Source organism: Bos javanicus, chromosome 9 (genome assembly GCF_032452875.1).
Source record: "Bos javanicus breed banteng chromosome 9, ARS-OSU_banteng_1.0, whole genome shotgun sequence".
Lineage (NCBI taxonomy): Eukaryota > Metazoa > Chordata > Mammalia > Artiodactyla > Bovidae > Bos > Bos javanicus.
Genome location: NC_083876.1, coordinates 27,023,714 through 27,036,446, shown reverse-complemented (window position 1 = coordinate 27,036,446; position 12,733 = coordinate 27,023,714). Strand labels below are relative to the sequence as shown.

The window sequence follows — 12,733 nt, the reverse complement described above, 5'->3', positions numbered from 1 at the left end:
GCAATTAGGTTACCTCTTGCAGTAACATGGCTAGTTAGAGTTCAAACTTGACTTTCCAATTCCAAAACTTGAATTCTGTACCACTATGACACATTGATTTCTATTATAACCAGAGCCATTGGGGCCAGATGTCTTTTGGTGATGTTTTTGTCATTTGTATTTGTGGTTTAATTTTTTGTCTTGCTTTTAAAGAAAGGCAATTAGGTGGAATGAGATAGAAAATCCTTGTTTCAACTGAATTAGGATAAATTGCTATCTGTGAACCATTTTTTTATCAAACATCTTTCAATTTCATTTTATATCCTTTAGTGAATACCAGTGTACACACCAATACACATGAACACCTACCTGCACATACAAATGTACACACATTCCCACACACACTTGAATAATTTCAGTTACTTAAGAGTACCTAAAACTTCAAGTTAAGCTCTGAGCTCGGTTTTGTCCATATCTTACATGTGTAATCATTGCAGACCCTACTTTTAGTTTATTCTCTTCATTTCATATATGAATCAGGTCACTTGTTGAAATGAAAGAAATGTGTCTCTTCCATCACCTGCATGTAACATTTAAAAGATCGCATATGTTCTCACTTACCTTGTCCATTTTGAACACAGATAACCTTAAGTGGGGAGAGGGCATCATCAGTCATAATTACACAGTTTTGCTTTATAATATTGATGTTTTTATACGATATCACAAAGAACCCACCACCTCAACAATCTTATAAAGACCCAATATCTCTAGTCTTTACAGCCTTCTTGGGAATTGGCTTAAAAATAAGAGAAACTAATTTGTCTGATTCTGGAGGAGACAAATCTGAAACATGCTCAAAATTACAGTTCATTGTAGAAGACTTCAGGGGAGGGTAAGTAACCAGATTGTGGATGAGATCTAGCATGACAAGATGCAGCAAAGGGACAGAATAAACACAGACAGAATTAGCAGCTTTACCAACATAAGCAGACAGCAGTGACACAGAATATTCTGCCCCAGGGAGGCAGACACAGGAGAAACATAAATCCAAGGCAAGATCTTAGGGCAGGAACTTCTTGCCGAAGGACCAGACTCCTATATGAATCAAGGAAACAGTGCCAGACCTGTTTCCTCATTTCCTCTCGGGGTGTTTTATGTTCTCTCTGCAGCAGGAAATAGTGGATAAAAGTGGGAGCAGTAAATTGGCCGTACTCTACTGGAATGCAGGAAGAAAATTTAGCAGCAATTCTGTTAACAAAATTTTGATAAATAGATAGCTATACTCTATGTCTGCTTGGAAGTTTATCTAAACTCCCACGGTCCTTATGGATGAAAGAGGAACTTTGAACCCATTCTGGGAACTGTTAAAGCCTATTTCAGTTTTCATCTTGATTTTCTCCCCTGTTTCCTACTCTTCATGCTAAAACAAAGCTAATTTTACAAGTTATCCTCTCCTGAAAAAAACTAAAATACAAATTATTTCTTTATTGAGTCCTGAATTTCCACAGTTTGTATGCTAACCAACTTTTGGCCGACTTTGTCATTTCTTTGACATTGCAGATGAACTTTCATTGGAAGCACTCTATCTGCCTAACATCTGTGTTACCTTATTTATTTTACTCAGAGATTTGAGAGTTGAGATGATCTGAAATCTCAGGTTCCTTAAGGGGAGTAGAGACATTGAAAGCAGACACGTACAAAGAGGAGAAAAGGGTACTCGTGTATAAGTGAAATTTCAGTTCAATTTCAGTTTATAATTTTGCTGTAGAAATTTAATTTGGTTGTTTCTAGCCTTTAACACCATTTTTTTTTCCCCTAATGGAGGAACTCATGTTCTAATGTGATAGGAAAAAAAAGCCTATTTTTTATCAAAGGTCATGAATAAGTTTTATTTTATATTATTTGTATAGCTGAAATTAAAATTTACAAACATAAAATAATGTCAATATCTGGGAGAAAAATTTATTAAGAAATAATTGTAATTAGCAAAGTGCATTTTAAAGAAACTAGTTCCACACCCCACCAACTGAAAACAGCTAGCCCTAAGTGTACAATTTAAGTGTTAAAAATATATATTTTAATATATCCATTGGTTTCCTCATAAAAAATTAATGGAAATATCCAGCAAAGAAACAGAAACATTTTCCATTTGCCTTGCAAACACTGAAGCATATTTGTTTCAGACTGAATATTCTCCTATTAAGAGGTCAAACTTAGTTTAACAAACTATTAACATAATGGAACCCAATTTTCTCAGACGTAAATTGACGAGGGTGGAATGAGTCTCTTCCAGCTTGAAAAGTCAGTTTATTTATCAGGAAGACATTGCACAGGTACTTTTTATGAACATTTATTGCCATTGAAATAAGATAAATATTACTTAATGGTAATTATCAGAAAGGTTTTTGAAAACTTTTCAGTATAAGCATACTTGACTAAACTAACAATATGATTAGAATTCACATTTAAAATCATGCAGAAGAGAAAAGTATTTTTCATGTCTATGTATTAGTACATACATACATGCCAAAGAATAACAGTGGTTATAATATTTGAAATTATACAACTAGAATTTGACCCACCATTTCCAATTGTATATATGTGGATATATCAACACACATATACAAAGCTGTTTAATGCAACCTGTGTATATTAAAGTCCAACAGAATTTTAAAAACTATGAAAATGGAATGTCTAAATAAGGGTAAAATGAGGTAGAGCTATGAAAACAGAATGTGTTGATGTAAAGAAGTCTCTACAACACATTACTAAGTAGGAAGTGCAAGTGAAAGGTCATATTTACATTGCAATCTCATTTGTGTAAATAAAATGATAGAAAAGAATGTGTGCACACACAGCAGATATTTGCCTGTATGCTTGCACCAACCTAACAATTTAGGAAAATCTATGAACTTTACCATTTTATCCTAAGTTGACACAGGTTGCTTTTGGGAATAGAACATAGAATTGATTGGTTTCTTCAAAGTTTGTTAAGTGTCTAAATAAATGTTGAGCCTTACCTAGGTTTCAAGCCAATGCAATCTTCATAACAGAATCGGAGAATGAGAGAAAAAGAAAATTGAATTATACATCAGTTTAGAAATACAAAACTCTGAAGTAAGTTTGTATTTAACCCAAACTGGAAATGTGATAAAATAGTATTCCAATTCAATAAAGATTTTCCCAGGAAAAAAAATGTTAATTGAACCTGAGAAAACTTGTCAATATAATCAATCACATTGATGATCTAAAGGAAAAGAAGAAGTGATGATCTCAGATGCAGAGACAATAGTTTTAATAGCTGATACAGAATAGCCCCAATTTATGTTTTTAAAAAGCCTCAAGAATAGTATTTCTTTGTGGAAAGAAAAAATTGTGCAAACTTTTTCTTTGTGGAAAGAAAAAAGTTATGCATTTATAATGGGTATTGTGCAGAAGCCAAATGACCAAAAACCAGAATTTATATACAGCACAATAGACATAGGATATGACCACCCACTCCAGTATTCTTGCTCTGGGAAATCCCATGGACAGAAGACAGAGAAGCCTGGCAGGCTACAGTCCATTGGGTTCCAGGAGTTGGAGACGACTTAGCATATAAACCTCCACCACTACCAGGCAAACATGAAAGTTATTTATTCCCTAAAATGTTTTTTAGATGAAAATGTCATAAACACACACACACAAACAGCAATAATGTTTTTCAAGGCTATATGCATATATTTGTATGTCAGGCGTCTCAAAGAGTATAAAGTAAGAAGAGTCCAGGGAACAAGAAAGGAGAAACAATGAGGCATGCATAGAAAGAGACAATTTCAGTCAGTAGTCAGTTCAGTCACTCAGGCATGTACAATTCTTTGCGATCCCATGGACTGCAGGATGCCAGGCTTCCCTGTCCATCAACAACTCCCAGAGTTTACTCAAACTCATATCCATCACGTCGGAGATGCCATCCAACCATATCATCCTCTGTCATCCCCTTCTTCTCCCGCCTTCAATCTTTCCCAGCTTGAGGCTCTTTCCCAATGAGTCAGGTCTTCGCATCTGGTGGCCAAAGTACTGGAATTTCAGCTTCAGCATCAGTCCTTCCAATGAATATTCAGGACTGATTTCTGTAGGGATGGACTGATTGGATCTCCTCATAGTCCAAGGGATTCTCAAGAGTCTTCTCCAATACCACAGTTCAAAAGCATCAATTCTTCAGTACTCAGTTTTCTTTATAGTCCAAATCTCACATCCATCCACAACTACTGGAAAAACCATAGCTTTGACTAAATGGACCTTTACTGGTAAAGTAATGTCTCTGCTTTTTAATATGCTGTCTAGGTTGGTCATAGCTTTCCTTCCAAGGAGTAAGCGTCTTTTAATTTCATGGCTGCAGTCATCATCTACAGTGATTTTGGAGTCCCCCGCCAAAAATAATCTCTTAACTGTTTCCATTGTTTTCCATCTATTTGTCATGAAGTAATGGGACTGGATGCCATGATCTTAGTTTTCTGAATGTTGAGTTTTAAGCCAACTTTTTCACTCTCCTTTTTCACTTCATCAAGAGGCTCTTCAGTTCTTCGCTTTCTGCCATAAGGGTGGTGTCATCTGCATATCTGAGGTTATTGACATTTCTCCTGGCAATCTTGATTCTAGCTTGTGCTTCCTTCAGCCCAGGATTTCTCATGATGTACTCAGCATATAAGTCAAATAAGCAGGGTGACAATATGCAACCTAGACATACTCCTATCCCGATTTGGAACCAATCTCTTGTTCCATGTCCAGTTCTAACTGTTGTTTCTTGACCTGCACACAGATTTCGCAGGAGGCAGGTCAGGTGGTCTGATATTCCCACCTCTTGAAGAATTTTCCATAGTCTGTTGTGATCCACACTGTCAAAGGCTTTGGTGTAGTCAATAAAGCAGAAGTAGATGTTTTTCTGGAACTCTCTTGCTTTTTCAATGGTCCAACAGATGTTGGCCATTTGATCTCTGGTTCCTCTGCCTTTTCTAAAAACAGCTTGAACATCTGGGAATTCACAGTTCACATACTGTTGAAGCCTGACTTGGAGAATTTGGAGCATTACTTTGCTAGCATGTGCGATGAGTACAATTGTGCGGTAGTTTGAGCATTCTTTGGCATTGCCTATCTTTAGGACTGGAATGAAAACTGACCTTTTCCAGTCCTGTGCCCACTCCTGAGTTTTCCAAATTTGCTGGCATTTTGAGTGCAGCACTTTCACAGCATCATCTTTCAGGATTTGAAATAGCTCAACTGGAATTCCATCACCTCCACTAGCTTTGTTCGTAGTGATGCTTCCTAAGGCCCACTTGACTTCACATTCCAGGATGTCTGGCTCTAGGTGAGTGATCACACCATCGTGATTATCTGGGTCATGAAGATCTTTTTTGTACAGTTCTTCTGAGTATTCTTGCCACCTCTTCTTAATATCTTCTGCTTCTGTTAGGTCCATACCATTTCTGTCCTTTATCGAGCCCATCTTTGCATGAAATGTTCCCTTGGTATCTCTAATTTTCTTGGAGAGATCTCTAGTCTTTCCCATTCTGTTGTTTTCCTCTATTTATTTGCATTGATCACTGAGGAAGGCTTTCTTATCTCTCCTTGCTGTTGTTTGGAAGTTTGGATATATCTTTCCTTATCTACTTTATCTTTTCCTTGTCTTCCTTATCAGCTACTTGTAAGGCCTCCTCAGACAACCATTTTGCCTTTTGCATTTCTTTTTCTTGGGGATGGTCTTGATCACTGCTTCCTGACAATGTCAGGAACCTCAGTCCCTAGTTCTTCAGGCACTCTGTCTATCAGATCTAATCCTTTGAATCTATTTGCCATTTCCACTGTATAATCATAAGGGACTTGATTTAGGTCATACCTAATGGTCTAGTGGTTTTCCCTACTTTCTTCAATCTAAGCCTGAATTTGGCAATGAGGAGTTCATGATCTGAGCCACAGTCAGCTACAGGTCTTGTTTTTGCTGACTTTATATATCTTCCCTATCTTTGGCTGCAAAGAATACAATCAATCTGATTTCAATATTGACCATCTGGTGATGTCCATGTGTCGAGTCTTCTTAGAAAATAAAATAAAAAGGAGCTCTGCCTTGACCAATGATGATTATTCTGATATTATAAGTTGATAGGCATGATCAAAGACATTCTCTATGCTATTCTAAAATAAATAAGGTGAAAAAGTCACATATATCCTGTACCCAGCATAGGCCTCCAACATAATCTATGAAAGCATTTTCTTTTGGAGCTAGGTGTGGCGAGAGTTCTAACATAGAGACACTGCACTGGCCATGCCCATAGGTCTACATTCCTCTTGGACCATTTACCATTCCTGAGACTGTAGGAGAAGCACTTAGACATAATACATCTTGGATTTCTTAGTCTGAAAAATAAGACGGTAATGTTTCTCTCTCTGGGTGTTGTGCAGATTCGATGAAGTGATATATGATCAGGGAGTAGTATGAATGCCCCACCTGTAGTGAGTGGTTTAAGGAATCGCACTCAACCATAAAAAAGAATGAAATATTGCCATTTGTGGCAACACAGATGGACCTGGAAATTATCATATTAAGTAAGCCAGAGAAAGATATGATATTGCTTATGTGTGGAATCTAAAAAAGAGAGAGAGATACAGATGAACTTATTTACAAAACAGAAAAAGACTCACAGACATAGAAAACAAATTTAGGTTATCAAAGGGGGTGAGGGAATAAATTAGGAGGTTAAGATGAACATGCACACTAATAAATATAAAATAGATAATCAGCAAGGACCTACTGTATAGCACAGGGGATCATTCTCATTATTTTGTAATAACCTATACAGGAAAGTAATATTGAAGAGAACATATATATTTTTGTGTGTATGTGTACATAACTGAATCACTATGCTGTACACCTGAAATTAACGCAACTTTAGAAATCAAGTATACTTTAAAAAATTAAAAAATAAAACATGCTGTTCCCTCTAGTGCCACAATTTCCCTGTAATTTCATAATTAATATACTTCCTCTAGGAAGGAATTCTTAGGAGAGTCTGTACCCACTTTATAAATTGTTATTCCCTTTGTGTGCACTGAAATCTTCAATTCCTGGGCCCTAGATCTAAATAGTAGAACCTGTGGTAGAGCTTCTTATGATGACTAAAGAGCCTATCAAAAAGAGGAGAAATACTATTTAAGTGAAATACTATAATAGCCGAAGTGCTATAAGTGAAAAACTGCACATTAGCTTGTTCAGTCTGCATAACCTCGTAAGTAATGTTTGATGGAACTATTAGTTCTGTCATAAAAAAGGTTGATAAATGTTGATGCAACTTCATTTTAGCTTTGCAGTCTTAGTGAGTATATTATCATCTATATATTTTTTATAATTAACGATGGCGCTTGCTCTTTTGTTCCATAATTGGAGCATTTATTGAGAGATTTCCCACTGTTTGAATGATGTGCTTCATCCTCTCTACTTTTTCCCTGCTGTGTCCCCACAGTTATGATGCTCAAAATTTATAGAGTTTAAATGCTTCTTGCTGCTGTTTCACATTTCTACTTACTGTTTATTCATAGGATAAGGATACGAGAGTTCTGTGTTAGAAGGAGCTTTTATATAGACGATTAGCAATGCTGAGAACATCCACTTATCTTTTGGTAACATTGATGGATTCCAACAAGGCACATGTAATACTGCTTAACATCACAAATGGGCCTCTTCATAAGAAGTGTTGACTGCATGGAAACAGTTGAAGGGGTGTTTCATCAGGAGACATTTCAGAGTTTATGAGGCTTGGGTTATGTGCATATTTCATGACAGACTGTTAATCAATCAGAATATCATATTCCACTGCTGGGACTCTGGAAGGTATTTTGTATTTAGAATATGTAGGATAGAATATAAATCCGAGATCCTCCCTGTCTCTCTCTCTCTTTTCTTTTTTTTTTAATTCACTGCCAAGACCAAGTGAAACTTAAGATTTTATTAGGCTGGACTATTGCTGTTACAGTATAACATGGTACCTGGTGTGTCTTAGGAAATAGAGGTGTTATGCCAACAGTTGTCATGAGTTTATTTTCTCCTTCAATGCCTGATAAGAAAATGTGCTGTCAGTTAAAGAAGTGCAGTGGGAATAATGATCATTCTAGAAGCCTTCAAACTAGGCTACAGGTATTTAATTTAAAAGTAAATTGTCTGTTTGAAGAGTTAGTATGTCCTTTTGACAAGAAGTATTAAAGCAGAGTGATAAAGTATAGTTAGTGACTTAGGGGTTTTAAAATCATTTTCCTCTAAATGCTAGCTGAAGACCAATTGTTGAATGTCTGTGCTTAACATCAGTTTCGTTTACAATGTTTTAGTTTGTTATCATTCCACCTGAGGGCAGGCAGGAAACATACAGCTGAGTTTAATTCACACCATTCCCTTTGCTTTGTTAGATCTGATGAGAGACTTGCTAGCTATTCAAGTTTCCTTTGTTGATGTAAAATGGCACTTCTGGACTACTAGTCAGTCTCAGGGTTTTTTTTGTTTTTGGGGGGTTTTTTTGGTGAGTTGGTTGGTTGATTGGTTTTGGTTTTTTCTTCCCACTGTTTAGATTTTTACATATGACTTAATTGTAAGTTTCTAAGCACAGATGAATATAGAAGAATTAGAAATCCCTTGTTTCTTGTGTTTAAACAGTGATGCTTTATTTTTTTTTCCATTGTTTGAAGTTTCTTTTAGGGCCCTCCTTTTTTCCTGGTTACTGTAGATAACTGGATATGATAAAAAAAAAAAAAAGTTACATTTGATTTATAATCTAATCCTCTTAAGGTTAGAAGGACCCTAGACATTAGTCAAAGTCCTACATTTTACAAATAAGGAATCAGACCCCCAGAGAAAAGAAATGACTTCCTGGGGCACTACGGCTGTCTGTGACAGAGCAACATCCAAAGTCTGGTCTCCTGACTTGCTGAAGAGTTCTTTTTCCTCTCCATCAACCCCGTGTGTTCCATTCCCAACTTATACGATGACATCTGAGCAGATTCTAACAACAAACCCTTCATGGGGACGTCATTCCCCAAGCTTGCTGGTTGATGACTTCAAGTGTTTGACAGTGCATATGACAATATAATTTATCCTGTGACTGCACAGATGACATCCTGCGAATACTACTTGATGCCGCCACAAAATCATCCCTGAAAGGATTGCAGCTGTCTCTGGATCCATAGCTCTCATAGTCTTCCTTTGAAATATACCCCAAAATGTCATTCGCACTGTTAAAGACAAATGCCAGATATGGTAACACAGTTATAGTTGCTGATTATCATGTCAATGTGATCCTTTTTTTCTCTCATCATTGTGCTTATCTATATATCCTATTTTGCTATTTTAGGTTTGTGTGCTGGAGAGGCAAATATTTGACTTCCTTGGATATCAGTGGGCACCTATCCTGGCAAATTTTGTACATATTATTATCGTCATTCTTGGTTTATTTGGAACCATTCAATATAGACCTCGTTACATAACAGGAGTAAGTACCCTTCCTGTTTTCTAAAAATTTTATTGAAATAGAGAAAAAATATGCAAACTATATATGTCTTGAAAATTATTTGTAAACTCTATCTTTAAAGTAGCATGTGTTTCTTTATATAGTTTCATGTTATATCAAAAGTAATTTAAAAAACTGTCAAATTTAAAACACTTGGCAGTGAGTAGCAATAAATGGTACTTTATTAAAGTACCAATAAATTGTACTTTCAGCAAATATTCTTTTGTAAATACAAGGACGATAGAAATGCTATGTGAAAAATTATAAAGTCATGTTTTCCAATTTAACAGATTCTAATGGGACTTTTCCCCATTTTAAATAATTATATTTTGTCAACTGAATAAAGGTAGTTTAAAATCAATACAAATGAACATATAGTATTAATGTAAAAATGTTAATACCTATTAGGGTGAATATTTGACATACTTGAAAGTCAAAACAGTCTGGACCACTCTGTGTCTTTCACAATTCTTTTTTTGGCTTGGAGGAAGTATTTTGCATTCTCACTCAAGTTAAACTTACTTAACATAAAAGTGAAATCCAACTGTGTTGTAGTTGCTATGGGAACCATAACTTAGGATTTTTTACTTTTGTGTGTGTCTCAGATCTCAGCTATAGCTCTTCATTAATGTAGATTTTTTTTATTGCCATCATTTTTTTTTCTGCTTCTTCTGTTTTTGACAAAGCAAAAAATGTATAGTATCTCTTTAAAATTGTAAAGCAAGTTTTTGATAAAGGCATTTATATGAGACACTGTAGCTAAAGATCTGCCTTATTCAGGGCAAACCAGCAAGGCTTCTTGGGTCTTATGAAGCCTCGTTCACATAAAAGATGCCCTCCTATTACCTGTTGTTCTCTCTGGCATCTGGAACCCAGATAAAGCTCATGGGTACTGAAATAGGCAATATGGTGGCAACTGGGACCAAGGGGTACGCTGGCTGGCTAAGGTTGAGTTGGGAGCCCCATAGTCTTCTCTGGGAACACACCCAGATGAGCACATGTCCTCTCTAAGGGTATGCTTCCATGTAAATCTTGTAATACTTTTTACAAGAATACAAGTAGGATGTGTTCTGTTGCAGAGGGTTTTTCAGTGCATAAGATATGATAGTAGTGTTCACTTTCTTGTATAAATTGTAATTTTATCCAATGTAAAGGAAGTGGTACAGTGTGTGGGAGTGGGTTTTCTGTAGTCATAATTCTAGGGTTAAAATCTTTAACCTACCAAATTCTGTATGACTTTGGACAACATAACCTAACCAATCCTTAGTTTCTTACATTAACAATGAAAGTAATTATTGTGATTATATTGACTCAGTTCAGTGATTATATTGACTCAGTTCAGTTCCGTTCAGTTGCTCAGTTGTGTCCGACTCTTTGCAACCCCATGAACTGCAGCATGCCGGGCTTCCCTGTCCATCACCAACTCCCGGAGTTTATCCAAACCCATGTCCATTGAGTCAGTGATGCCATCCAACCATCTCATCCTCTGGCATCCCCTTCTCCTCCTGCCCTCATTCTTTCCCAGCATCAGGGTCTTTTCAAATGAGTCCATTCTTAGTATCAGGTGGCCAAAGTATTGGAGCTTCAGCTTCAACATCAGTCCTTCCAATGAACACCCAGGACTGATCCCCTTTAGAATGGACTGGTTGGATCTCCTTGCAGTCCAAGGGACTCTCAAGAGTCTTCTCCAACACCATAGTTCAAAAGCATCAATTCTTTGGTGCTCAGCTTTCTTTATAGTCCAACTCTTACATCCATACATGACTACTGGAAAAACCATAGCCTTGACTAGATGGACCTGTGTTGACAAAGTAATGTCTCTGCTTTTTAATATGTTGTCTAGGTTGGTCATAACTTTCCTTTCAAGGAGCAAGCATATTTTAATTTCATGGCTGCAATCACTATCTGCAGTGATTTTAGAGCCCCCCAAAATAAAGTCAGCCACATGCTTTAATTTAATTGTTACATGCCATTACGTGAAACAGTCTCAATTTACCATTCCTCTTCCATTAGACTTTGAGGCTCCTCCATGATTTTATTCTAATAAATAGTGTTAATCTGAGTATCACCATATAAGTATGTCATGTCCACTTGTGATAAAGTTCCTGGAATAAAAATCTAGGTGTGGATCAAATTTTTTGAATGGCTTAAAAGTTTTTTGCTTCTTTGTTTTGAGGAGTGAGTGGGATATTATATTGGGTTGGCCAAAAAGTTCATTGGGTTTTTCTGTAACATCTCTTTGACCAACTCAATATAAAATGATGTTGGCACAATGGTTGGTATTTAAAAGCTTAGCTTTTTTTAAAAAAATTGTGTTTATTATCATTTGAAAATAATACTGAACTGTATAGACTAATAAGAGCCTGATAGGCAATTTGAAATAGAGTATGGTAATCTAAGTTATTGGTTGAACTCTCTACCACTTTTAAACTGCTACAGCTCTCAAAAATTTTTTTGATATTTCTGTGTACCAAATTAAACTCATCTTCTTAAATTACATATGCACAAATCTTTTCAATATAAGATATAGTCTCCAGTGTTCCATAAGAGTTACAATGTCATGACATGCCTTTAAGATTGTTAGAGCTTTTATATAATTGAGAGGATCTCTGAAATCTTTCTGAAGTCTTAGCTGCATGTCTTAGCATTGCATCTTTGATTTGATCTTGACTTGCAGACACCATTCTGAATTTGTTCTTTTTCTAGAGGCAACGTCTTTACTTGGAAAATCTTTTGCCAGCTGGAGATGCTGTAAAAGTGAAATTTTTATTTTCCAACCTAGCAAGTCTTCAGTTAACAATGTACCCTCTAAATTGTACTTGAAAACGGGACTGTTCCTTTAGCTCATCTCTCGTAATATCATGTTGCTGCTGCTGCTGCTAAATCGCTTCAGTCGTGTCCAACTCTGTGTGACCCCATAGACGGCAGCCCACCAGGCTCCCCCATCCCTGGAATTCTCCAGGCAAGAACACTGGAGTGGGTTGCCATTTCCTTCTCCACTGCATGAAAGTGAAAAGTGAAAGTGAAGTCGCTCAGTCATGTCCGACTCTTAGCGACCCCATGGACTACAGCCTACCAATATCATGTTATGCGTAGCTAAAAGATGACGAATAATACTGTCAACCATTTGCTTGGAAATCCCATTAGCCAGATCCACAAGTTTGTAGATATATTTTCTACCTTCAAAGTTACTGCAGGCAATATTTAGCCTTATTGTTCCCACAATA

The 12,733-nt window shown here is 36.5% G+C and overlaps 1 protein-coding gene across 2 annotated transcripts in view; it reads left to right on the top strand.

Moving 5' to 3' along the window:
- The window catches only part of NKAIN2 (sodium/potassium transporting ATPase interacting 2), a 1,168,326-nt gene that overhangs the window by 537,336 nt on the left and 618,257 nt on the right, over positions 1–12,733 (top strand). For both annotated transcript variants that reach the window (XR_009738411.1, XM_061427380.1), the window contains exon 2: positions 9,351–9,488. Coding sequence is in view for 1 of the 2 variants with exons in the window: in XM_061427380.1 (XP_061283364.1) it covers positions 9,351–9,488 (138 nt within the window). In the remaining variant the exon portion in view is untranslated. The remainder of the gene's footprint in view (positions 1–9,350; positions 9,489–12,733) is intronic.